The 27,923-nt window shown below is 53.8% G+C and overlaps 1 protein-coding gene across 2 annotated transcripts in view; it reads right to left on the reverse strand.

Annotated features, from left to right (window-relative positions):
* Positions 1-266: 266 nt before the first annotated feature.
* Positions 267-27,923, reverse strand: part of LOC144611911 (triple functional domain protein-like) — a 131,387-nt gene continuing 103,730 nt past the window's right edge. For both annotated transcript variants that reach the window (XM_078431233.1, XM_078431232.1), the window contains exons 8-16: positions 27,605-27,674; positions 23,526-23,615; positions 22,652-22,744; positions 18,672-18,722; positions 17,635-17,712; positions 12,611-12,802; positions 8,861-9,041; positions 4,572-4,816; positions 267-1,522 (exon numbers count right to left, since the gene is read on the reverse strand). In XM_078431233.1, the coding sequence (XP_078287359.1) occupies positions 1,424-1,522; positions 4,572-4,816; positions 8,861-9,041; positions 12,611-12,802; positions 17,635-17,712; positions 18,672-18,722; positions 22,652-22,744; positions 23,526-23,615; positions 27,605-27,674 (1,099 nt within the window). In that variant the 3' untranslated portion in view covers positions 267-1,423. The remainder of the gene's footprint in view (positions 1,523-4,571; positions 4,817-8,860; positions 9,042-12,610; positions 12,803-17,634; positions 17,713-18,671; positions 18,723-22,651; positions 22,745-23,525; positions 23,616-27,604; positions 27,675-27,923) is intronic.

Raw genomic sequence — 27,923 nt, forward strand, 5'->3', positions numbered from 1 at the left:
TCAGTGTAAACCAGCGTCTGCACAACCTGTTAGCGTGGCTCGGTATGGCCGTGATGTCACCACGTCGAGGTGCCCTCTGGTCCCGGCACCGCCGGTAACGTTGCCACGAGTTGCCACCCCTGCTACCTCCGACGGCCTTCACCGCCAACGTTTTGCCGTGCGTTTGGATAAGGGTGGGCTTCGGAGTTGCAAGTCCTGCCCTCCCCTCCCCCTCCCCCTCCCCCAACCCCCCACCCCCCCCCCCCCCACACACCCCAGCAGGGGTGTCAGAGACGAGAACCAGCGAACAGAAGCACATTGTCCAGTCAACCATTAACTGTTGGGGGAAAGGCAGGAGAATGGGATCAGGAGGGACAGATGGATCAGCCATGATTGAAAAAGGCGGGGTGGACGTGATGGGCCGAACGGCCTAATTCTGCTGCTGCCACCTGTGAACCAGGAGCTGGGCGCGTGCCCGACTGACGTTGGGGCACCTGTGAGGCAGCTGGGTGACCCCAAAGGTCTTAAGGATAGCGGAGTCAGGGGGTATGGGGGAGAAGGCAGGAACGGGGTTACTGATTGAGAATGATCAGCCATGATCACATTGAATGGCGGTGCGTACAGGCTCGAAGGGCCGAATGGCCTCCTCCTGCACCTACTGTCTATTGTCTGTTGCCTTTATGCCCCTGGGCTCCAGCGGCTCTTACGCCCAGCGGTTGCAGGGCGGTGAGCCGAGCGTCTTGTCCGCTGGCGCCACGCGCGGGCGTGAAGAAGTTGTGCGGGGCACAAGGTGGCAGCGTGACCGTTGAACGCCACAAGCGACACAAACTGACGGGGTGAAGCTGAGCACAGCCAACGCCCCCCCAACATTTTACCGAACTGGGACCTCTCATTGACCTCTGACGTGCGGGTTTGTAGGTTAATTGGCTTGATATAATTGTAAATTGTCCCTAGTGTGTGTGTGTGTGTGGGATAGTGTTAGTGTGCGGGGATCGCTGGGCGGCACGGACCAGGTGGGCCGAAGGGCCTGTTTCCGCGCTGTATCTCTACAAACTAAAAACTGGCTTTCCTGGGGTCTCGCCTCACGAAGGGAAGAGGTATTTTGACTTGCCACCGGTGACTTTTGATGTTACTACACACCAACATGAAAACTGTAACTAGATGGCACGAAACCCAGGGGCCACACTGTGCCTTTGGCCGCCTCTGTGCGTGCGTGCGTGCGTGCGTGCGTTCGCACGCTCAACGGGAGTGCTGGATCGGCGGTCAAAGCAAACCCCGTTCACGCAATCTGCCGACGCTCATCAAATCTTTAACCGACTCCATCTGAGAATGAGTTCATGGACTGGGTGCCAATAGTGGAGAGGTGGCGCCCCCTGGTGTGGAAAGCTCCTCGACCCACGTTCCTTTTTTGAAAGCAGAAATGACAGCGAAGGAAGCGGCGGTGTCACAGGTCGCTCTCGTCCAGCTTGCCTCGGCTCCCGTGCCTGTCCGCGGAGTTGTGCCCGTGTCCGCCGGCCTCGGCCGCCTGCCCCTCTCGGGCGTGCTGTACGGAGTAACGGAGCAGGGCAGAGTGAGAGGGAGGAGGGGGAGCCGCTGCGTTTATGTCTCGTTAACGCCCCGTGGATCCGCCCCCACTCCCCCGCGTCCCAACCACGCTCCCCACAGACCCCTCCCACTCTGCCTCGGCAAGGCCAGCAGCCCAGACCGTCACACAAACCCACCTCCCTTCCACCGACTCCATCTACACCTCACGCTGCCCCGGCAAGGCCAGCAGCATAATCAAGGACCAGTCTCACCCCGGCCACTCCCTCTTCTCCCCTCTCCCATCGGGCAAGAGGTACAGAAGTGTGAAAACGCACAGCTCCAGATTCAGGGGCAGTTTCTTCCCGGCTGTTATCAGGCGACTGAACCGTCCTACCACAACCAGAGAGCAGTGAACTACCAACTACCTCATTGGTGACCCTCGGACTATCTTTAAATCAGACATTACCTTGCACTAAACGTTATTCCCTTTACCCTGTATCTGTACACTGTGGACGGCTCGATTGTAATCGTGTATTGTCTTTCCGCTGACTGGTTAGCACGCAACAAAAGCTTTTCACTGTACCTCGGTACACGTGACAACAATAAACTGCCTCCACCACTACCAGTGTGTTCCAGTCAGCCACCACCCTCTGTGTAAAAAAAAAACTGACACGCACGTCTCCTTTAAACTTAAAACGTTCACATTTCTACCCTGGGGGAAAAAGCTTCTGACTGTCTACCCCATAGAAACATAGAAAAATAGGTGCAGGAGTAGGCCATTCGGCCCTTCGAGCCAGCACTGCCATTCAATACGATCATGGCTGATCATCCACAATCAGTACCCCGTTCCTGCCTTCTCCCCCATATCCCTTGATTCCGTTAGCCCCTAAGAGCTAAATCTAACTCTCTCTTGAAAACATCCAGTGAATTGGCCTCCACTGCCCTCTGTGGCAGAGAATTCCACAGATTCACAACTCTCTGGGTGGAACAAGTTTTTTCTCACCTCAGTCCTAAATGGCCGACCCCTTATTCTTAAACTGTGTGTGACCCCTGGTTCTGGACTCCCCCAACGTGGGGAACATTTTTTCCCCCAACATCGGGCACATATCTGTGCCTTTCATAATTTGATATACTTCTATCAGGTCCCCCCTCAACTTAAAACGTCCCAGAGAAAACTAGGAAGGAACTGCAGGTGCTGGTTTAAACCGAAGATAGGCACAAAATGCTGGAGTAACTCAGCGGGACAGGCAGCATCCCTGGAGAGAAGGAATGGCTGACGTTTCTTCAGACCAAAGAAGTCCGAAGAAGGGTCTTGACCCGAAACGTCACCCATCCCTTCTCTCCAGAGATGCTGTTCCAGGTGTCCACTTCTCTACATCGGCGAGACCAAGCGCAGGCTCGGCGATCGTTTCGCTCAACTCAACACCTCCGCTCAGTCCGTCTCAACCAACCTGATCTCCCGATGGCTCAGCACTTCAACTCCCCCCTCCCACTCCCAGTCTGGCCTTTCTGTCCTGGGCCTCCTCCATTGTCATAGTGAGGCCCAGCGCAAATTGGAGGAACAGCACCTCATATTTCGCTTGGGCAGCTCACACCCCAGCGGTATGGACATTGACTTCTCCAACTTCAGATAGCCCTTGCATTCCCCCTCTCTCCATCCCCTCCCCCTTCCCAGTTCTCCCACTAGTCTTCCTGCCTCCAGACTACATCCTATCTCTGTCCCGCCACCTCCGCCGACATCAGTCTGAAGAAGGGTCTCGACCCGAAACGTCACCCATTCCTTCCCCCAGTTAACAATGATCTATTCTACATTCTCCCCTTTGATCTCTCGTTTTCACACCTTGCCCTTTCGTATCTCTGTGTCTCCCTCTCCCCGACTGGGTCTGAAGAAGGGTGTCGACCCGAAGCGTCGCCCGTCCCTTCTCTCCCGAGATGCTGCCTGTCCCGCTGAGTTACTCCAGCTTTTTGTGTCTATCCAGGTTTATCTAAGTTAATCTGAAACTGCTTCTGGGTTGAGCAAGAATTAGCTCCCTTCTCTCCACCTCGACTTCTCTGCCTCCTTGTTGCTAGATGTGTTGTCGTTCCGCTGACTGGATTCCACGCGACAAAAAAGCCTTTCACTGTACCTTGGTGCACGTGACAATGATAACGCACTAAACTAGGCTAAACTGAACCAGTGGCAGAGGGCTAAATCTAAAGTAGGACAAAAAGCTGGAGTAACTCAACGGGACAGGCAGCATCTCCGGAGAGAAGGAATGGGGACCCGAAAAAGGTCGCCCATTCCTTCTCTCCGGAGATGCTGCCTGGCCCGCTGAGTTACTCCAGCTTTTTGTGTCCGTCCTCAGTTTAAACCAGCACCTGCAGTTCCTTCTCAAGCAGAGGGCCTCTCTGGAATTCTCTGCCACAGAGGGCAGTGGAGGCCAATTCACTGGACGAATTTAAGAGAGAGTTAGATAGAGCTCTGGGGGCTGGTGGAATCAAAGGGTATGGGGAGAAGGCAGGCACGGGGTACTGATTGTGGACGATCAGCCGCGATCACATAGAAACATAGACATAGAAAATAGGTGCAGGAGTAGGCCATTCGGCCCTTCGAGCCTGTACGCACCGCCATTCAATATGATCATGGCTGATCATCCAACTCAGTATCCTGTACCTGCCTTCTCTCCATACCCCCTGATCCCTTTAGCCACAAGGGCCACATCTAACTCCCTCTTAAATATAGAACTGGCCTCGACTACCTTCTGTGACAGAGAATTCCACAGATTCACCACTCTCTGTGTGAAAAAAAACTTTCTCATCTCGGTCCTAAAAGACTTCCCCCTTATCCTTAAACTGTGACCCCTTGTTCTGGACTTCCCCAACATCGGGAACAATCTTCCCGCATCTAGCCTGTCCAACCCCTTATGAATTTTGTACGTTTCTATAAGATCCCCCCCTCTCAATCTTCTAAAATTCCAGCGAGCACATTGAATGGCGGTGCGTACAGGCTCGAAGGGCCGAATGGCCTCCTCCTGCACCTGTTGTCTACGTTTAGCCACCCGGGAGCGTCGTGTGAAACCAGCGCTTACCTTCTCTCGCCGCTGTTGCTGGCGCGATTCCAAGGTGGCGCTGCCAGCTCTGCACGGGGGCAGAAAGAGGGCGGGCAGCGAAGTGTTGTAGGCCTTCATGGAGGGAAACTGGTTCCGGTCCATGGACGCGGAGGAGTGCGGCCTCATGCCCGCCGAGATGGACAGTGCCTCCCTGGCATCGCGGGGTCTGCCCAAGCTGTTGGATTTATTCTCTCTCCGCTGGTACTCAATGGGCGACTGCAGGGCTGCAGACAGGGGAGCAAGAGGCTAGTCCTTACTTCCCAACAGACAGCGTGGAAACAGGCCCTTCGGCCCAACTTGTCCACACCGGCCCAACAAGTCCCATCTACGCCAGTCCCACCCACCTGCCCACACCGACCAACATGCCCCATCTACACCAGTCCCACCCACCTGCCCAGACCGACCAACATGCCCCATCTACACCAGTCCCACCCACCTGCCCACACCGACCAACATGCCCCATCTACACCAGTCCCACCCACCTGCCCACACCGACCAACATGCCCCATCTACACTAGTCCCACCTTTGCCCACACCGACCAACATGCCCCATCTACACTAGTCCCACCTTTGCCCACACCGACCAACATGCCCCTTCTACGCTAGTCCCACCTTTGCCCACACCGACCAACATGCCCCATCTACGCTAGTCCCACCTTTGCCCACACCGACCAACATGCCCCATCTACACTAGTCCCACCTGCCCACACCGACCAACATGCCCCATCTACGCTAGTCCCACCTTTGCCCACACCGACCAACATGCCCCATCTACGCTAGTCCCACCTTTGCCCACACCGACCAACATGCCCCATCTACGCTAGTCCCACCTTTGCCCACACCGACCAACATGCCCCATCTACACTAGTCCCACCTTTGCCCACACCGACCAACATGCCCCATCTACACTAGTCCCACCTTTGCCCACACCGACCAACATGCCCCATCTACACTAGTCCCACCTTTGCCCACACCGACCAACATGCCCCATCTACGCTAGTCCCACCTTTGCCCACACCGACCAACATGCCCCATCTACGCTAGTCCCACCTTTGCCCACACCGACCAACATGCCCCATCTACACTAGTCCCACCTGCCCACACCGACCAACATGCCCCATCTACGCTAGTCCCACCTTTGCCCACACCGACCAACATGCCCCATCTACACTAGTCCCACCTGCCCACACCGGCCAACATGCCCCATCTACGCTAGTCCCACCTTTGCCCACACCGACCAACATGCCCCATCTACACCACTCCCACCTTTGCCCACACCGACCAACATGCCCCATCTACACTAGTCCCACCTGCCCACACCGACCAACATGTCCCATCTACACTAGTCCCATCTTTGCCCACACCGACCAACATGCCCCATCTACACCAGTCCCACCTTTGCCCACACCGACCAACATGCCCCATCTACACTAGTCCCACCTGCCCACACCGACCAACATGTCCCATCTACACTAGTCCCATCTTTGCCCACACCGACCAACATGCCCCATCTACACCAGTCCCACCTTTGCCCACACCGACCAACATGCCCCAGCTACACTGGTCCCACCTTTGCCCACACCGACCAACATGCCGCATCTACACCAGTCCCACCTGCCCACACCGACCAACATGCCCCATCTACACCAGTCCCACCTTTGCCCACACCGACCAACATGCCCCATCTACACCAGTCCCACCTTTGCCCACACCGACCAACATGCCCCAGCTACACTGGTCCCACCTTTGCCCACACCGACCAACATGCCCCATCTACACCAGTCCCACCTTTGCCCACACCGACCAACATGCCCCATCTACACCAGTCCCACCTGCCCACACCGACCAACGTGCCACATCTACACTAGTCCCGCCTGCCCACACCAACCAACATGCCCCAGCTACACCAGTCCCACCTGCCCACGCCAACCAACATGCCCCATCTACACTAGTCCCACCTGCCCACACCGGCCAACATGCCCCATCTACGCTAGTCCCACCTGCGCACACCGGCCAACATGCCCCATCTACACTAGTCCCACCTGCCCACACCGACCAACATGCCCCATCTACACTAGTCCCACCTGCCCACACCGACCAACATGCCCCATCTACACCAGTCCCACCTGCCCACACCGACCAACATGCCCCATCTACACTAGTCCCACCTGCCCACACCGACCGACATGCCCCATCTACACCAGTCCCACCTGCCCGCGCTTGGCCCATATCCCTCCAAACAACATCCTGCCCATGTCACATGTCACATGCCACAATCTGCACTGGTGAAGCGGCAAGATTTCATGGGAATCCGAGGGGTATCTTTTCCACACAGAGGGTGGTGGGTGTATGGAACGAGCTGCCAGGGGAGGTAGTTGAGGCAGGGACTGTCCCAACAGGTTCATGGATAGGACAGGTTCGGAGGGATATGGACCAAACGCAGGCAGGTGGGACTAGTGTAGCTGGGACATGTTGGCCGGTGTGGGCAAGTTGGGCCGAAGGGCCTGTTTCCACGCTGTATCACTCTACGAGTCTTAACATCACAAGGTTCCGCAAGAGGAATTATGAATTAATTTCTAGAGACATTGTTAAGGACTTTATTCCTTGGAGCTCAGGAGGCTGAGGGGTGATCTTACAGAGGTGACGAAAATCATGAGGGGAACAGATTGGGGGTAAAATACTGTTGGGCATCAACCCTGTATATATTCCACTCATGATTGATGACATAGGTTTCATCAGAACCTAAGGGGAGGCTCAGTGGCGCGGCAGTAGAGTTGCCACCTCACAGCGCCGGAGACCCGGGTTCCATCCCGACTACGGGCGCCGTCTGTACGGAGTTTGCACGTTCTCCCCGGGACCTGCGTGGGTTTTCTCCGGGTGCTCCGGTTTCCTCCCGCACTCCAAAGACGTGCAGGTTTGTAGGTTAATTGGCTCGGTAAATGTAAACATTGTCCCTAGTGGGTGTAGGATAGTGTTAGTGCGCGGGGATCGCTGGTCGGCGCGGACCCGGTGGGCCGAAAGGGCCTGTTTCCGCGCTGTATCTCTAAACTAAACTAAACTAAACTAAAGATGCTGCCTGGCCCGCTGAGTTCCTCCAGCACTTTGTCTTTTCCTCCAGATTCCAGCACCTGTAGTTTCGTCTGTTTGTGTCGGAAGGAACTGCAGGTGCTGGATCACACCGAAGACAGACACAAAGTGCTGGAGTAACTCAGCGGGTCAGGCAGCATCTGTGGAGAACATGGATAGGTGACGTTTCACAGAGTGCTGGAGTAACTCAGCGGGTCAGGCAGCATCTGTGGAGAACATGGATAGGTGACGTTTCACAGAGTGCTGGAGTAACTCAGCGGGTCAGGCAGCATCTGTGGAGAACATGGATAGGTGACGTTTCACAGAGTGCTGGAGTAACTCAGCGGGTCAGGCAGCATCTGTGGGGAACATGGATAGGTCCCACTGTAAATATCTCCTTGCAGTAAGCCCATCGTGAATAGGTTTAGACTTTCTAAAGACATTTGGACAGATATGGGAATGTGAAGGCGTTAAGAGGGACATGGGCCAAATGCAGGCCAATGGGACTTGCCCAGAATGCCACCTTGGCTAGCATGGACAAAGTGGGCCGAAGGGTCTGTTCTCGTGCTGTACAGCTCTCTTCCTCTTAAGTTCTCCTCCCATTTCCCATCACGGATGCTGCCTGACCCGCTGAGTTCTTCCAGCAGTTTGCTCATGCTAAAATGGCTCTTTAAGTTTAGTTTAGTTTAGAGATACAGCGCGGAAACAGGCCCTTCGGCCCACCGGGTCCGCGCCGCCCAGCGATCCCCGCACGCTAACACTATCCTACACACACCGGGGACAGTTTACAAGTTTTACCGAAGCCAATTAGCCTACAAACCTGCACGTCTTTGGAGTGTGGGAGGAAACCAGAGCACCCGGAGAAAACCCACGCGGGTCACGGGGCGAAGGTACAAACTCCGTACGGACAGCGCCCGTAGTCGGGATGGAACCCGGGTCCCCGACGCTGTGAGGCAGCAGCTCTACCCGCTGCCGACCATTGGCTTGACCGTTAATCTTTCCTGCAATTGCTGGCTGAGAGGTGCTTGGTGAATTTGCTTTCCGAATTAGGATGGAACCCGGGCCTCCGGCGCTGCACCGCTGGAAGAACTCAGCGGGTCAGGCAGCATCCGTGGCGGAAAATGGGAGGAGAACGTAGAGGAAGTGAGCGAGGCGGCGGCTCGACCGACCGTCCGCTGAAGTCATTTGCCTTGTCCACCCACCGTTTAGAAAGTTGCGCTGGGACTCCAGGATCTGGCTGACGCTGGAAACCCATCCCTGGCGGGTGTCGGGATTGGCGACCTGCAGGACGTACCGCACCATGTTCCCGTCGGTCCCACGGGAGGTCAGCGCAAATTTACACGGGTCGCTGTCCACCGACTCCTCAAGTCCCAGGCAGCTGACCTGAAAGGGGAACACGGAGAGAAATCTTCCACAGAGAGCATCACAGGGGCAACGCGAGGAGCTGGAGGAACAGGGGACGTACAACGAGATCTGGGTGTCCTAGTGCATCAGTCACTGAAAGGAAGCATGCAGGTACAGCAGGCAGTGAAGAAAGCCAATGGAATGTTGGCCTTCATAACAAGAGGAGTTGAGTATAGGAGCAAAGAGGTCCTTCTGCAGTTGTACAGGGCCCTGGTGAGACCGCACCTGGAGTACTGTGTGCAGTTTTGGTCTCCAAATTTGAGGAAGGATATTCTTGATATTGAGGGCGTGCAGCGTAGGTTTACTAGGTTAATTCCCGGAATGGCGGGACTATCATATGGTGAAAGACTGGAGCGACTAGGCTTGTATACACTGGAATTTAGAAGGATGAGAGGAGATCTTATCGAAACGTATAAGATTATTAAGGGGTTGGACACGATAGAGGCAAGAAACATGTTCCCAACATGTTCAGTCTGAAGAAGGGTCTCGACCCGAAACGTCACCCATTCCTTCTCTCCCGAGATGCTGCCTGACCTGCTGAGTTACTCCAGCATTTTGTGAATAAATCAACATGTTCCCAATGTTGGGGGAGTCCAGAACAAGGGGCCACAGTTTAAGAATAAGGGGTAGGCCATTTAGAACAGAGATGAGGAAAAACTTTTTCAGTCAGAGAGTTGTGAATCTGTGGAATTCTCTGCCTCAGAAGGCAGTGGAGGCCAATTCTCTGAATGCATTCAAGAGAGAGCTAGATAGAGCTCTTAAGGATAGCGGAGTCAGGGGGTACGGGGAGAGGGCAGGAACGGGGTACTGATTGAGAATGATCAGCCATGATCACATTGAATGGCGGTGCGTACAGGCTCGAAGGGCCGAATGGCCTCCTCCTGCACCTATTGTCTGTTGTCTATTGGGGCGGAAGAAGGAGCAGGCGACGTTTCGGGTCGAGACCCTCCCTCAGACTGAGAGTCACGGGAAAGGGAAACGAGAGATACAGACGGTGATGTAGAGAGATAAAGAACAACGAATGAGAGATACGCCTGGTGAGGTGGGACAGGGAAGCATGCAAACTCCACGCTGACAGCGCCCGCAAGTCCTGCGACCCCCCCAGTGAAGATGCAATGTGGACTCCGAGTGACTGATGATGATGATGTATTAGGTTTAAGGGGATCCTTGAAAAGGGTGGCACAGCGGTAGAGTTGCTGCCTCACTGGGCCCGAGACCCGGCTTCCATCCCGACTAAGGGCGCTGTCTGTACGGAGTTTGCACGTTCTCCCCGTGACCTGCGTGGGTTTTCCCCGGGTGCTCCGGTTTCCCTCCCACACTCCAAAGACGTGCGGTTTTGTAGGTTTAATTGGCTTCAGTAAAAATAGGAAATTGTCTCTCGTGTGTGTGTGTGTGTGTGTGTGTGTGTGTGTGGGTCAGTGCTAGTGTGCGGGGATCGCTGGTCGGCGCGGACTCGGTGGGCCGAAGGGCCTGTTGCTGCGCTGTGTCTCTAAACTACACGAAGAAAGAGTGGCCAATAGACAATAGACAATAGACAATAGGTGCAGGAGGAGGCCATTCGGCCCTTCGAGCCAGCACCGCCATTCAATGTGATCATGGCTGATCATTCTCAATCAGTACCCCGTTCCTGCCTTCTCCCCATACCCTCTGACTCCGCTATCCTTAAGAGCTCCATCTAGCTCTCTCTTGAATGTATTCAGAGAATTGGCCTCCACTGCCCTCTGAGGCAGAGAATTCCACAGATTCACAACTCTCTGACTGAAAAAGTTTTTCCTCATCTCTGTTCTAAATGGCCTTCCCCTTATTCTTAAACTGTGGCCCCTGGTTCTGGACTCCCCCAACATTGGGAACATGTTTCCTGCCTCTAAAGTGTCCAACCCCTTAATAATCTTATACGTTTCGATAAGATCCCCTCTCATCCTTCTAAATTCCAGCGTATACAAGCCTAGTCGCTCCAGTCTTTCAACATATGACAGTCCCGCCATTCCGGGAATCAACCTAGTAAACCTGCGCTGCACGCCCTCAATAGCAAGAATATCCTTCCTCAAATTTGGAGACCAAAACTGCACACAGAGTGCTGGAGTAACTCAGCGGATCAGGCAGCAATGAATCCTTCCTTTGAGAGAGGAGGGAGAGAACGATTTTGAGCAAAGGTTCGGATTTTAACAGGTTTAAAGCAAAGTGATTTCAACGGAAGATCACAGCTGATTTTTTCCAAACTGATCATCGAAGACTCTCACACATTCTGAAACGTTTGCAACAAAAGAGGCAGCAATTAGTCTGCAGTTAAACTGGAGCTGGTGGGGTATTTATTGCGTCTTTGGCACTGTTGTTGAAATGCAAATGGATGCCTTCCTGCCTCTGACTCACCAGGCCCAGGTCAGGACATCTTGAAGGGCCTCTCGGCCTGCCGCGCCGCAGATGGTCACCAGGGGGAGGGCAAGAGCAGGGCAAGGCTGGAGATCAGGCTTGAAACATCATCAAAATGCTGGAGGAACTCAGCGATTTCTGGATTCTCCATTTCGAGAATAACCTCCGCCTTTATTCTCGTTACCAAGATGGCCGACTCCACGCTGAATTCCATCCGCCACTTCTCTCCCACTCTCCCAAGTCCTTCTGGAGTCCTTGCTGCCCCTACACTGCCCGACCCCTCAACCTATCTGAGTATCATCTGTAAACCTGACCACAAAGCCTTCAATCTGCTTATCTAAATCATTAATATACAACGTGAAGAGAAGCACTGAGCCCAGCGGAACTCCACTCAGGGGAACATGGATAGGTACAAAGTGCTGGAGTAACTCAGCGGGTCAGGCAGCATCTGTGGAGAACATGGATAGGTGATGTTTTGGGTCAGGACCCAAAGAAGGGTCCTGACTCCAAAGATAGACACAGAGTGCTGGAGTCACTCAGCGGGACAGGCAGCATCTCTGGAGAACATGGATAGGCGACGTTTCAGGTCGAGACCCTTCTTCAGACTGAGAGTCAGGGGAGAGGGAAACTAGAGGTCGGAACAGGCTCAGAACAAATCAGAGCCGGCACCAATGACTCGGGAAAGGTTGAGCCCACAATGGTCCATTGTTGGCTGTGGAAGAGGTGATAACGAAGGCACGCATGAATGTGAACAGTGGAACTGGCAGGACGACCAGGGTGGGGGAGGGATGGAGAGAGAGGGGGAATGCAAGGGTTACTTGAAGTTGGAGAAGTCAATGTTCATACCGCTGGGGTGTGAGCTGCCCAAGCGAAATATGAGGTGCTGTTCCTCCAATTTGCGCTGGGCCTCACTCTGACAGTGGAGGAGGCCCAGGACAGAAAGGTCAGGGTGGGAATGGGAGGGGGAGTTGAAGTGCTGAGCCACTGGGAGATCAGGTTGGTTAAGGCGAACTGAGCGGAGGTGTCGAGCGAAACGATCGGCTAGGCTGCGCTGATATGTAAAATGGCGGGAGAGCTGGGCTGTAGGAGGTGCGGGTGGGCTGGGGGGAGGGAGGGAGGGAGGGGGGAGGGAGGGAGGAGGGGAGGGAGGGAGGGAGGGGAACGGGCGGCTCCCTCACCTTGATGCTGTTCTTGAAGAGGTAGCCCGGCAGAGAGAAGCCCTTCTTCTTATCCAGCGGCTCACTGAAAATGACGATCTGCTCGAAGAGGAATACGCGTCGCTCCTTGCAGCGAGACAGTAAGCCGGCGTCCTGCTCGATCACGTGAAAGGTGTCCTGTTGCAGGAGCTTGCCTTGCGCTGTGATCTTGCCCTGGGGGGGGAGGGAAGAAGCAACGGCACGGGGGTCAGGCCAAAGATGCTAGAGGAGCAAGATAGACCACTCGACCCTAACAACCGTTGTACGTCACGGCGGCCATTTTAGTCGGCAGAAACTTGCAGAAACATTTAAAAAGAAAAATAACAACAATCTGTGAATTGATAGATGAGATATATTCTGCATTTTAATGGTATCATCACACATACTGTTCCCCCAAAACACTGATTACACTGCGAGAGGCAGAGCGAACGGCGGGTTTTGCTTACTAAAATGGCGGACGTTACGCTCCTTTGTGTACTACACTTCAGAATAAGTGATTTCAATGGAGTGGTCAATAGACAATAGACAATAGGTGCAGGAGGAGGCCATTCGGCCCTTCGAGCCAGCACCGCCATTCAATGTGATCACGGTTGATCATTCTCAATCAGTACCCCGTTCCTGCCTTCTCCCCATACCCCCTGACTCCGCTATCCTTAAGAGCTCTATCTAGCTCTCTCTTGAATGCATTCAGAGAATTGGCCTCCACTGCCTTCTGAGGCAGAGAATTCCACAGATTCACAACTCTCTGACTGAAAAGGTTTTTCCTCATCTCAGTTCTAAATGGCCTACTCCTTATTCTTAAACTGTGGCCCCTTGTTCTGGACTCCCCCAACATTGGGAACATGTTTCCTGCCTCTAACGTGTCCAACCCCTTAATAATCTTATACGTTTCGATAAGATTCCCTCTCATCCTTCCAAATTCCAGTGTATACAAGCCTAGTCTCTCCAGTCTTTCAACATATGATAGTCCCGCCATTCCGGGAATTAATCTAGTAAACCTAGGCTGCACGCCCTCAATAGCAAGAATATCCTTCCTCAAATTTGGAGACCAAAACTGCACACAGTACTCCAGGTGCGGCCTCACTAGGGCCCTGTACAACTGCAGAAGGACCTCTTTGCTCCTATACTCAACTCCTCTTGTTATGAAGGCCAACATTCCATTGGCTTTCTTCACTGCCTGCTGTACCTGCATGCTTCCTTTCAGTGACTGATGCACTAGGACACCCAGATCTCGTTGTACGTCCCCTTTTCCGAACTTGACACCATTCAGATAATACTCTGCCTTCCTATTCTTACCACCAAAGTGGATAACCTCGCACTTATCCACATTAAACTGCATCTGCCATGCATCCGCCCACTCACACAACCTGTCCAAGTCACCCTGCAGCCTCACAGCATCTTCCTCACAGCTCACACTGCCACCCAGCTTTGTACCATCTGCAAATTTGCTAATGGTACTTTTAATCCCTTCATCCAAGTCATTAATGTGTATTGTATATGAATATAATCCATCTTGCTCCTCTAGTATTTTGGGGGGGAAATGAGCGCCAGCGATAAACGGCAGCAACGCCCGTTCCGAAGACGGACACAAAATGGCGGAGTGACGCAGCGGGTCAGGCGGCATCTCCGGAGAGAAGGAATGGGTGACGATTCGGGTCGAGACCCTTCTTCGGACTGAGAGTCGGGGAGAGGGAGACACATAGATAAGGAAGTGCAAGGTGTGAAAACAGGACAAAGGGAATGCAGATCAAGGACAATGCAGAATAGATCACTGCTCGCTGGGAGAAGGTAACTACAAAGCACACAGAGATGGAATGTAGTCGGAGACAGTAGGACTGGTCGTGGAACTGGGAAGGAGGAGAAACATAGACACTAGGTGACGGAGGAGGCCATTCGGCCCTTCGAGCCTGTACGCACCGCCATTCATTGTGATCATGGCTGATCATCCACAATCAGTAACCCGTGCCTGCCTTCTCCCCTTATCCCATGATTCTGTTAGCCCCCAGAGCCATATCTAACTCTCTCTTGAAGGATGGAGAGTGGGAATGCAAGGGTTACTTGAAGTTGGAGAAGTCAATGTTCGTACCGCTGGGGCGTGAGCTGCCCAAGCGAAATATGAGGTGCTGTCCCTCCAATTTGCGCTGGGCCTCACTCTGACAGTGGAGGAGGCCCAGGACAGGAAGGAATAATCCGGTGCAATGCAGAGGTCTGAGAACATTGCCCAACCTTATCTGCCCTCAAAGCCATGGCTCAGGATCTCCTGTTCACCAGACTGCCGTGTGGCACGGTGGCACAGCGGTAGAGTTGCTGCCTCACAGCGCCAGAGACCCGGGTTCCATCCAGACCACGGGCGCTGCCTGTGCGGAGTTTGCACGCTCTCCCCGTGACCTGTGCGGGTTTTCTCCGGGTGCTCCGGTTTCCTCCCACACTCCAAAGACGTGCGAGTTTGTAGGGCTAATTGGCTTCCGTTGAAGTTATAAATTGCCCCTAGTGCGTGTGGGATAGTGCTAGTGTGCGGGGATCGCTGGTCGGCGCGGACCCAAGGGTCGGAATGGCGGGACTGTCATATGGTGAAAGACTGGAGCGACTGGGCTTGTATACATCGGAATTTAGAAGGATGAGAGGGGATCTTATCGAAACGTATAAGATTATTAAGGGGTTGGACACGTTAGAGGCAGGAAACATGTTCCCAATGTTGGGGGAGTCCAGAACAAGGGGCCACAGTTTAAGAATAAGGGGTAGGCCATTTAGAACTGAGATGAGGAAAAACCTTTTCAGTCCGAGAGTTGTGAATCTGTGGAATTCTCTGCCTCAGAAGGCAGTGGAGGCCAATTCTCTGAATGCATTCAAGAGAGAGCTAGATAGAGCTCTTAAGGATAGCGGAGTCAGGGGGTATGGGGAGAAGGCAGGAACGGGGTACTGATTGAGAATGATCAGCCATGATCACATTGAATGGCGGTGCTGGCTCGAAGGGCCGAATGGCACCTATTGTCTATTGGCTATAAGGGCCTGTTTCCGCGCTGTATCTCGAAACGAAACTAAAAGCTAAGTATCTACAAGAGCTCATCCCCAGGCACGCTCGATGTTTCTGTGGAACCGTGTGCCGATACCACAAGGCCGAACGAAACGGCAATAGATTGGAGAGGCACAGCAGGGAAACAGACCCTTCAGCCCATCGAGTCCGTGTTGACAATACGCACTAATCCTATACTCATCTAATCCAACTTTATTGGTTGTATTTATGTCATCAATTCCCTCCAGATCGAACCATTCATGTGCATAGTTTGCATTAGTTGCATCTTCTCCCACTTTCACATCCCCTCCCGACACACCAGGGCTATTTACAGAGGGCCGATTAACCTTCAAACCCGCACGTCTTTGGAGTGTGGGAGGAAACCGGAGCACCCGGAGGCGGCACGGTGGCGCAGCGGCAGCGCTGCCGCCTTACAGCGAATGCAGCGCCGGAGACCCGGGTTCCATCCCGACTACGGGCGCCGTCTGTACGGAGTTTGCACGTTCTCCCCGTGACCTGCGTGGGTTTTCTCCGAGATCTTCGGTTTCCTCCCGCGCTCCAAAGACGTGCAGGTTTGTCGGTTAATTGGCTGGGCAAATGTAAAAATCGTCCCAGGTGTGTGTAGGATAGTGTTAGTGTGCGGGGATCGCTGGGCGGCGCGGACCCGGTGGGCCGAAAGGGCCTGTTTCCGCGCTGTATCTCTAAACTAAACTAAACACGGAGGAGACCCACGCGGGTCACGGGGAGAACGTACAAACTCCGTACAGACAGCGGCCGAGGTCAGGATGGAACCCGGGTCTCTGGTGCTGTGAGGTAGCGGTTCTACCCGCTGCGTCACCGTGCCACTGTAACGGAAGCTACGGTCCAAGCTCCTCCTTCGACATGCAAGTTGGACAATCAGGCAGCGGTGGAAAATACCCCGCTAAAACTTGCTCAGCTGGACTGGTTCTGGAGATGGACGCAAAATGGTGGAGTGACTCAGCGGGACAGGCAGCGTCTCCGGAGAGAAGGAATGGGCGACGTCTCGGGTCGAGACCCTTCTTCAGACTTACAGTTCCCACCAAAGATACTAGAGGAGCAAGATGGACCACTCCATTGAAATCGCCCATACTGAAGTGTAGTACGCAAAGGAGCGTAACGTCCGCCATTTTAGTAGGCGACCAAAGATACTAGAGGAGCAAGATGGACCACTCCATTGAAATCGCCTATACTGAAGTGTAGTACGCAAAGGAGCCATTTTAGTAGGCAAAACCCGCCATTCACTATGCCTCTCGCAGTGTAATCAGTGTTTTGGGGGAACAGTATGTGTGATGATACCGTTAAAATGCAGAATATATCTCGTCTATCAATTCACAGATTTTTGTTATTTTTCTTTTTAAATGTTTCTGCAAGTTTCTGCCTACTAAAATGGCCGCCGTGACACACTGCGGTTGTCAGGTTCGAGTGGTCTATCTTGCTCCTCTAGTATCTTTGGTTGTTAGGGTCGAGTGGTCTATCTTGCTCCTCTAGTATCTTTGGTTGTTAGGGACGAGTGGTCTATCTTGCTCCTCTAGTATCTTTGGTTGTTAAGGTCGAGTGGTCTATCTTGCTCCTCTAGTATCTTTGGTTGTTAAGGTCGAGTGGTCTATCTTGCTCCTCTAGTATCTTTGGTTGTCAGGGTCGAGTGGTCTATCTTGCTCCTCTAGTATCTTTGGTTGTTAGGGTCGAGTGGTCCATCTTGCTCCTCTAGTATCTTTGTTGTCAGGGTCGAGTGGTCTATCTTGCTCCTCTAGTATCTTTGGTTGTTAGGGTCGAGTGGTCTATCTTGCTCCTCTAGTATCTTTGGTTGTTAGGGTCGAGTGGTCTATCTTGCTCCTCTAGTATCTTTGGTTGTTAGGGTCGAGTGGTCTATCTTGCTCCTCTAGTATCTTTGTTGTCAGGGTCGAGTGGTCTATCTTGCTCCTCTAGTATCTTTGGTCCCCGCTGAATGAGGACAGGGAAGGGGAGCCAGTACCTCGAAGCCTTGCAAGCGGCCAACGTTCATCATGTCGTTGCAGCGTCTGGGGACGAAGCACATCACCTCGACGGCTTTCTGCACGGGCAACAACAGCACAGGGTTAGCACACAGGGTTTGCACACAGGCTCATCAGCTCACGAGTACCAGCAGCAGAATGAGGCCATTCGGCCCATCGAGCCCACTCCGCCATTCAATCATGGCTGACCTATCCCTCCCACCCCAACCCCATTCTCCTGCCTTCTCCCCTGACACCCGCACTAATCAAGAATCTGTCTACCCCTGCCTTCAAAATATCCACTGATATGATATCCATCTTCTCATTGGTTTGGTTTTCAAGATGTCCACACACATCTATCTCTGCCTTCAGAATACCCACTGACTTGGCCTCCACTGCCGTCTGTGACAATGAATTCCACAGATTCACCGCCCTCTGACTAAAGAAAATCCTCCTCATCTCCTTCCTCAAGGTACGTCCTTTAATTCTGAGGCTGTGCCCTCTGGTCCTAAACTCTCCCACTAGTGGAAACATCCTCCCCACATCCACTCTATCCAGGCCTTTCACTGTTCTGTACGTTTCAATGAGGCCCCCCCTCGTCCTTCTAAACTCCAGCGAGTACAGGCCCAGTGCCGACAAACGCTCATCGTACGTTAACCCACTCATTCCTGGGATCGTTCTGGTAAAAAGGGTCGCTTGGTTGACCCTGCCCTGGTAATCCCATCATGCATCACAGGGAAGCGAGAGGGGGGTGGGGGGGGGGGGGGGAGGGAGGGTAGGCGATGGTCAGAGTACTGAGTACAGAGATTGGGACGTTGGTGAAGCCGCATTTACAGTATCGTGTTCAATTTTGGTCACACTACTTTAGTTTGGAGATACAGCGTGGAAACAGGCCCTTTCGGCCCACCGGGCGATCGCTGGTCGGCACGGACTCGGTGGGCCGAGGGGCCTGTTTCCGCGCTGTATCTCGAAACTAAACTAAACTAAACTGAATAAACTTAAACCGAAGTCTAATCTGAACGAGTAATAATCAGTGTACCTCGAGCTGGGTGGTGTCCAGCTCGGCTTTCTTCGAATACTTCAGGAAATCCTGCAGGACGAAGGAAAAAAACAGGTAAGTTAAGGGTGTAGGAAAGGACCTGCAGACGCTGGTTTACACCGAAGACAGACACAAAGTGCTGGAGTGACTCAGCGGGTCAGGCAGCATCTCTGGAGAGAAGGAACGGGTGACGTTTCGGGTCGAGACCCTTCTTCAGACTGAGAGTCAGGGGGGAGGGAAACGAGAGATGGAGATGGTGATGTATAGAATAAACTAGACCAAGTGGACCCGTTGGGCCCAAACCTCTCCTGCATTGGTGCAGCACCCTCTCCTCCACTCTCCCCCCCGCCCCCTCCCTCCCCCACCCCGCCCCCTCCCTCCCCACCCCTCCCCCCTCCTCCCCTCCCCCTCCCCCCACCCCTCCTCCCCTCCCCCCACCATCCCCCTCAACCTCCCCTTATCCTCCCTCCTCCCTCCCTCCCTCCCTCCGCCCCTCCCCTCCCCCTCCCCTCCTCCCACCAACCCCTTCATCTCCCCTTATCCTCCTACTCCCTCTCTCCCTACCCCCTCCCTCCCCCTCCCCTCCCCCCACGAACACCCTCAACTCCCCTCTCCCTCCCCCACCACTCCCCCTCCCCCCTTCCCCTCCCCCCACCACCCCCCTCAACCCCCCTTCCCTCCCTCCCTCCCTCCCTCCCTCCCCCCTTCCTAGGAGATAGATTTTAACTTTAAAATGTGAATAACTTAAAAAATATAACACCGATTTCAATGAAACTTCTTCCATTAGCACCAAAGGGACGACGGTGAGTAAGGTGGGCCGAAAATTGTTACGCTATCGTGTACCGCTTTGGCTGTAGTTCAGGAACAAACAAACAAACAAACAAACAAACAAACAAACGAGAGTTTTAGTATATAGATGGGTGAAAGATATGGGGGGAAAAAGTAACGATGACAAAGGAAACAGGCCGTGGTTAGCTGTGGGCTAGGTGAAAACGAGTAACAGACAATGAGACTCAAGAAGACAACTTTGAAGCAGGTACAAGGACTACAAGGACTAGCTAGGATGGGGAAGTGATGGAGAGAGAGGGGATGCAAGGGTTACTTGAAGTTAGAAACTGCAGATGCTGGTTTAAATCGAAGGTAGACACAAAAGTGCTGGAGTAACTCAGCGGGACGGGCAGCATCTCTGGAGAGAAGGAATGGGTGACGCTTCGGGTCGAGACCCTTCTTCAGACTGAGAGTCAGAGGAGAGGGAGTTTAGAGATGTGGAAGGGTAAGGCGTGAAAACGGCAGATCAAAGCAGATGCTGCTAAGGACGTAGAATGGTTCGTTGGCAGCTGAGGGGATGGTCATAACGAGGCAGACTATCGGCAATATTTAATCAGGAGGACAGGAGAACGACCGCTGGGAACTCACAGCGCCGGAGACCCCGGTTCTATCCTGACTACTTTTTTAAAAAAAATTTATATAAAAGTTTTATTCCAAAGAAAAACATACAAACATACTAAGCAAAATGTGATCAAACAAAAGCCGCCTGTATCGGCAGTTTACAAAATAAACAATTATCACATTAAAATCCCGCCATCTCTGTCAACAATACATTCAACCCCCCCGCGGCGACCAGCGTTCCCGGAAGGCCTCCAGAGTCCCTGTGGACACCGCGTGTTCCCTCTCCAGGGACACGTGGGCACGGACGTAGGCCCGGAACAGGGGTAGGCAGCCGACTTCTGTGAGGCCGTGGACTGCCCGCTGCCTGGACCCGCGAGCGGCCATCTTGGCCAGGCCCAGGAGCAGACCGACAGGGAGACCCCCCTCCTCCCACCTGACCCTCCCGACCCTCCCCCCTCTGTACCGGGTGCCCAAAAATTAAAAGCGTAGGGCTAAAATGGAGCCAGAACATGAGGAGCAGCCCTGACTACGGGTGCTGTCTGTACGGAGTTTGTACGTTCTCCTTGTGACCTGCGTGGGGTTTCTCCGGGTGCTCCGTGGGGTTTCCTCCCACACTCCAAAGACGTGTGGGTTTGTAGGTTAATTGGCTTCGGTAAAATTGTAAACTGTCACTAGTGTGTGTGTGTGTGTGTGTGTGTGTGTGTGTGTGTGGGATAGTGTTAGTGTGCGGGGATCGCTGGTCGGCGCGGACTCGGTGGGCCGAAGGGTTGTGTTTCTGTAAGCTAAGCTAAGCTAAACGTGTTGATTTTACAATGTGGGTGAGATGATCAGCCTGGCCTGGCCTGTCACTGCACGGCCCGGGCGATTCATCCTTAGCTCCTGTGATCACCAGGGTCATGCCTGGAACTGTATACTGTAGCTGGGCACCAAATCACACTCCGCACAAAGGGCTTTCGTGCGGCCTGTGAACCTCCCCTTACAAGCATGCAGCAGGGCCTGTCTTCAAAAGGGCCGGAGAACTCGCAGGGCTTCTAGGTGCCAGAACCCTTTTGCAATACTTAGCTGCGGGTGCAGTTGAGCGCATGCAAGCCCCCCCCTCCCCGAGACCCGCGGGGCGAAATTGCGCATTTTGTGGGGCGCCGGACTTCAAACGACGCAAGAGAGCGGAAGGAGCCCGCTGTTCGCCCACACGCATCCGGACGGCCGCATCCTGTGCAGCACGTTGGCGCAGCGGTAGCGCCGCTGCCTCACAGCGCCAGCGACCCGGGTTCCATCCTGACCTCGGGCGGCACGGTGGCGCAGCGGTAGCGCCGCTGCCTCACGGCGCCAGAGACCCGGGTTCCATCCTGACTACGGGCGCTGCCTGTACGGAGTTTGCACCTTCTCCCCGTGACCCGCTTGGGTTTTCTCCGGGTGCTCCGGTTTCCTCCCACACTCCAAAGACGTACAGGTGTGTCGGTTAATTGGCTTGGTACAAATGTCAATTGTCCCCAGTGTGTGTGGGATAGTGTTAGTGTGCGGGGATCGCTGGTCGGCACAGACTCGGTGGGCCGAAGGGCCTGTTTCCTCGCTGTATCTCTAAACTAAACTTAATCCTGACTACTCCATTATCGAGGAACGTCGGAAGATTGCACATTGCAGATTCCGGGAGTCGGGAATGGGAGCGCTGACAGAGGTCAGGCAGCAGGAGGGAGAGGTCAGGCAGACCGAGGCTTACGTTAAAAACTACACAGCCACTAACCACATCCCCCTTTCAGTCCAGATTCCTATATAATCCCTCCCCTTAAACCTATGTCCTCTGGTCCTCGATTCCCCTACTCTGGGCAAGAGACTCTGTGCGTCCACCCGATCTATTCCTCTCTTGATTTTGTGCACCTCCATAAGATCACCCCTCATCCTCCTGCGCTCCAGGGAATAGAGTCCCAGCCTGCTCAACCTCTCCCGATAGCTCAGGCCCTCGAGTCCTGGCAACACCCTCGTAAACCCTCTCTGCGCCCTTCCCATCTCGACAACGTCCTTACTGTAGCAGGGTGAGCAAAATTGAACACAATACTCCAAATGTGGCCTCACCAACGCATTGTGCAACTGTAGCATAACGTCCCAGCTTCTGTAGTTCAGTTTAGTCTAGTTTAGAGATACAGCGCGGAAACAGGCCCTTCGGCCCACCGGGTCCGCGCCGACCAGCGATCCCCGCACGCCGACACTATCCCACACACACACTGGGGACAATTTTCATTTTTTACCAAGACAAATTGAACTACAAACCTGTGCGTCTTTGGAGTGCGGGAGGAAACCGGAGAAAACCCACGCGGGCCACGGGGAGAACGCGCAAACTCCGTACGGACAGCGCCCGTAGTCGGGATGGAACCCGGGTCTCCGGGCGCTGCATTCGCCGTAAGGCAGCAACTCTACCGCTGCGCCACCGCGAGCGGCCATTAAAAAAAAAAAAAAGTATTCGTCTTTTAAAGACCGTCTTTAAGAGAAAGAGTGGGATCGGCAAACGAACCTCAACATCGTCAAGGATAAGCACCCCTCCCCCCTCCCACCGTGGAATCTTTTGTTAGTCGGCTCAAGTGCAGAAAGTTCCCCACCTTTAGTAGAAGCTGATACTTCATGATTCTCTGAACGGGTTTGATAAGCAGGTCGTTCAACTGAAGCCTGTGGCCTAGTTGTTGCTTCAACTCCTGAAAAACAAGCAGAGACCATTACCGGAGACGGGCGCGAGCGGGCCTCTCGAGCGTGGCCCTCCCCTCCCCTCCCCAAATCCACCGTATTCACCGCATTCCTATTTCAATTGCTTGTGACATCCTCTTGAGTCTCCTCAGCACTTTGCAACCCTGGAGTATTTTGGATCTAGTACTGACAGGTTAAATGCCCCACATCCACTCTCACCAGGCACTTATGATGCACGACATTGCTAACAGTCAACAGTGCGAAAGCTGTATTCAAAGCCAGGAATGAGTGGGTTAACGTACGATGAGCGTTTGTGGGCACTGGGCCTGTACTCGCTGGAGTTTAGAAGGACGAGGGGGGACCTCATTGAAACGTACAGAATAGTGAGCGGCCTGGATAGAGTGGATGTGGAGAGGATGTTTCCACTGGTGGGAGAGTCTAGGACCAGAGGGCACAGCCTCAGGATTGAAGGACGTTCTTTTAGGAAGGAGATGAGGAGGAATTTCTTTAGTCAGAGGGTGGTGAATCTGTGGAATTCTTCACCACAAATGGCTGTGGAGGCCACAAGTCAGTGGATATTGTTAAGGCAGAGATAGATAGATTCTTGATTAGTGCGGATGTCAGGGGTTAAGGGGGGAGAAGGCAGGAGAACGGGTTTGGGAGGGAGAGACAGATCGGCCGTGATTGAATGGCAGAGTAGACTCGATGGGCCGAATGGCCTGATTCTGCTCCAATCTGCTCTAATGAACTGAGTCCATGTGCATACCCAGAGTGAAATGAAAGGGCACTCACTTCAAAGTAGGTGTCGATGTATTCGGAGACGATATGTTCAGATTTAGGTTTATTCTGGCAATAAACCACGTACATGTGTAACCGTCTTTCCTGGAAAATAATAGACGTTGATTCTGCTTAAGTTTTAGCACCAGACAAGATCACAGAGCACAGGCCGCCATTTTCCCTTGCTCGCGCGCCCGTCGCTTTCGTTACGGGCTCAGCGGCCGAAGGGCCCGTAACGAAAGCGACGGGCGCGCGAGGGAGCGAGGGAAAATGGCGGCGGTGAAGGAGAGTTTGACTTCAGCTGACTGTCACGCGTGCCGAGGTACAGTGAAAAGCTTTGTTGTTGCGTGCTAACCAGTCAGCGGACGGTTACAATCGAGCCATCCTCAGTGTACGGATACAGAATGAATAGAAAAGCGTGCATAACATTTAGTGCGTGATATCGTCCAGTAACGTCCGGTCAAAGAGAGTCCCAGGGTCTCCAACGAAGTCGATGGGAGGTCAGGACTGCTCTCTCGTTGGTGAGAGGATGATTCAGTTCAGTGAAAAGCTTTCTCAGTCGGTGGAAAGACAGCACATGATTACAATTGATCCATTACAGTGCATTTACGATACATCGTATAGAAACGTGCAAGATTCTTAAGGGGTTGGACAGGCTAGATGCAGGAAGATTGTTCCCGATGTTGGGGAAGTCCAGAACAAGGGATCACAGTTTAAGGATAAGGGGGAAGTCTTTTAGGACCGAGATGAGAACGTTTTTTTTCACACAGAGAGTGGTGAATCTGTGGAATTCTCTGCCACAGAAGGTAGTTGAGGCCAGTTCATTAGCTATATTTAAGAGGGAGTTAGATGTGGCCCTTGTGGCTAAAGGGATCAGGGGGTATGGAGAGAAGGCAGGTACGGGATACTGAGTTGGATGATCAGCCATGATCATATTGAATGGCGGTGCAGGCTCGAAGTGCCGAATGGCCTACTCCTGCACCTATTTTCTATGTTTCTATGTTTCCATGTTAAGGGAATAACGTTTAGTGCAAGGTAAAGTCCGATCAAGGATAGTCCGAGGGTCACCAATGAGGTAGATAGTAGTTCAGCACTGCTCTCTGGTTGTGGTAGGATGGTTCAGGTTGCCTGATGACAGCCGGGAAGAAACGGCCCCTGAATCTGGAGCTGTGCGTTTTCACACTTCTGTACCTCTTGCCCGATGGGAGAGGGGAGAAGAGGGAGTGGCCGGGGTGAGTCTGGTCCTTGATTATGCTGCTGGCCTTGCCGATTTGATGGCCTAGGTTGGAGGTGGTGTGGATGACGAGGAAGGTCGTCTAGAACTACAGGACTTACAGTGCCCTCCATAATGTTTGGGACAAAGACCCACCATTTATTTATTTGCCTCTGTACTCCACAATTTGAGATTTGTAATAGAGAAAAAAGAAATCACATGTGGTTAAAGTGCCCATTGTCAGATTTTATTGAAAGCCATTTTTAATACATTTTGCTTTCACTACTAGAAACCACACCAGTGTCTATACATCGTCTCCCCATTTCAGGGCACCATAATATTTGGCACACACGGCTTCACAGACGTATAATTGCGGACTGCAAGACGAGGATTTGTCCATTGTGCGTGTGCAGGTAGATAGCCGAGAGCCGGCCTTCATTTTGATGCCGACAACAGGCCGGGTGGGCTACCATTGGTGGAGCGGGAGCACGCGGCCGCCGGCTGGGCGAGGTCACGTGGGGGCACGGGGCGGCCACGCCACCCTTTGCCCCGCGTTTGCGAGCGAGGAAGATGGCGACCCCACTTCACAGCGGACCGGCTAACCGCGGCGAGCCGACACACCCAAAGAGCTTTACTTGGCGATAAATAAGCAGGTGGGCGCGTGCGTGACGCAAGAGCGTAAACGCAGAGACTATTTGCGCTGCTCTCTCGGCTCTCTCTCTCTCTCTCTCTCTCGAGTTCACAAATGGCCCGACCAGAGTTGGCTCTTCCCTGGAACGTTACCATTTTTCACGGCAGCACGCGGTGACACCGCGGGACAGGGTGGCCAACTGTCCCGTATTAGCAGCGACATCCCGTATTTTGGGCTAAATTGGTTTGTCCCGTACGGGTTTGCCCTTGTCCCGTATTAGGCCCGGAGGGGACGCTGTAGGCCCGGACAGTGTAGGCCCGGACAGTGTGGGCCTGGACTGTGTATGCCCGGACAGTGTAGGCCCGGACAGTGTAGGCCCGGACAGTGTAGGCCTGGACAGTGTAGGCCCGGACAGTGTAGGTCCGGACACTGTAGGCCCGGAGGAGATGCAGTAGGCCCCGGACAGTGTAGGCCCTGGACAGTGTAGGCCCTGGACAGTGTAGGACCGGACAGTGTAGGTTCAGACGGTGTAGGCCCGGACGCTGTAGGCCCAGACAGTGTAGGCCCGGACAGTGTAGGCCCGGACAGTGTGGGCCCGGACGCTGTAGGCCCAGACAGTGTAGGTCCAGACAGTGTAGGTCCGGACAGTGTAGTTCTGGAGGCCCGGGCGCCGCCAGACGGAGGTTGCGAAGCAACCCGCCTCCCGGCCCGGGCGGCCGCCATTGGTGGAGGTGGAGCAGGAGCACGTTGCCGCTGGCTGGGTGAGGTCAGGTGGGGCGCGGGGCGGTGATGCACCTTGTCCCTTATTTGGGAGTGAGAAAGTTGGCAACCCTACTGCGGGTAGAGCCGCTGCCTCACAGCGCGGGAGACTCGGGTTCGATCCTGACCTCGGCTGCTGTCTGTGTGAGTGTGTACTTTGCACGTTCTCCTCGTGACCGCGTGGGTTTCCTCCGGGTGCTCCGGTTTCCTCCCACATCACAAAGACGTGCGCGGGTCGATGGGTTAATTAGTTTTAGAGACACAATGTTGAAACAGGCCCTTCTGCCCACCGTCTCCGTGCCGACCAACGATCGCCCGTACACACTAGTTCAATCCTGCACCCTTGGGTCAATTTTACAGAAGCCAATTAGCGTACAAACCTGTAGGTCTTTGGAGTGTGGGAGGAAACCGGAGCACCCGGAGAAAACCCACGCGGGTCACGGGGAGAACGTGCAAACTCCGTACAGACAGCGCCCGCGGTCGGGGTCGAACCTTGTTTCGGGGGACCAGCAGGGGTGACGCCTTCTGTTGGCTGGGGAGGAGGTGATAACGAAGGGATGAGAACAGTGGAACTAGCAGGACCATGAGGGTGGGGGAGGGGCAGAGAGAGTGGGGATGCAAGGGTTACTTGAAGTTGGAGACGTCAATATTCATACCGCTGGGGTGTGAGCTGCCCAAGCGAAATATGAGGTGCTGTTCCTCTAATTTGCGCTGGGCCTTACTCTGACAGTGGAGGAGGCCCAGGACAGAAAGGTCAGTGTGGGAATGGGAGGGGGAGTTGAGGTGTTTGGCGACCGGGAGATCACGTAGGCCGAGGCGGACTGCTTTGCCTCCTATGTTCGGCTTGACGCGATGGCACAGGGTCTCAGTGCTGCAGTCCACCAGTTACAGAGAGGTCAGAGGCTGGCAGACAACGACCGTTTACACAGACACCGGTGGCTCAGTGGGTAGAGTCGCTGCCTCACAGCGCCAGAGACCCCGGTTCGATCCCGACCACGGGCGCTGCCTGTACGGAGTTTCCACGTTCTCCCCTGCGTGGGTTTTCTCCGAGATCTTCGGTTTCCTCCCGCACTCCAAAGACGTGCAGGTGAATCGGCTTGGTGTAAGTGTAAAAATCGTCCCCAGTGTGTGTCGGATAGTGTTAGTGTGCGGGGACCGCTGGTCGGCGCGGACCCGGTGGGCCGAAAGGGGCCTGTTTCCGCGCGGTATCTCTAAACGAAACCAGCACGGGCGCCACACAATGGATTCCTAAGGTTAAAACAACACAGTCCGTTTGAGGCCTCAACGGTTTCTTTTTGCGCAGTTTTGAACAGCAGATGATTTAAGTAACGCAGGTCAGCTCTGAAGGAACAAAAGGCCGGGGGGGGGGGGGGGGGGTGGGGAGGGGGGAATGATTAGATGGTGGCGGAACCTGGGATGTGTACGGGCCTCCATCTTAGGTCAGTTACTGCGAGTTATTGTCAGTTACCAGCAGGGACACTGAGGACTCACATGTTTTATGAAGAGAACTGCCAGCCGCTCGGGATCATCGAGGCATTTCTCCAGCTCTCCTAAGAAATAGCTGTGAATGAAAGATATAGATAATTTAATAATAATCTGCCCGCCACACCTCCCTTGCCCGCCAGGACTGCTTCTGCAATGGCGCCACGAGAGACGGCTAATTCTCATCGGGATTTGTGGTGGGATTTTTTTTACAAGCTCAAAAATGTTTGAAACTTTTTTTTTTTTTAAAACTGCAGATGCTGGAAACCTGAAATAAAATCAGTGCAGGCTGCAAACACTCAGCGGATAGCTCAATGCCCTCTCACTG

The sequence above is a fragment of the Rhinoraja longicauda genome, chromosome 42, assembly GCF_053455715.1.
Source record: "Rhinoraja longicauda isolate Sanriku21f chromosome 42, sRhiLon1.1, whole genome shotgun sequence".
NCBI classification, from domain to species: Eukaryota; Metazoa; Chordata; class Chondrichthyes; order Rajiformes; family Arhynchobatidae; genus Rhinoraja; species Rhinoraja longicauda.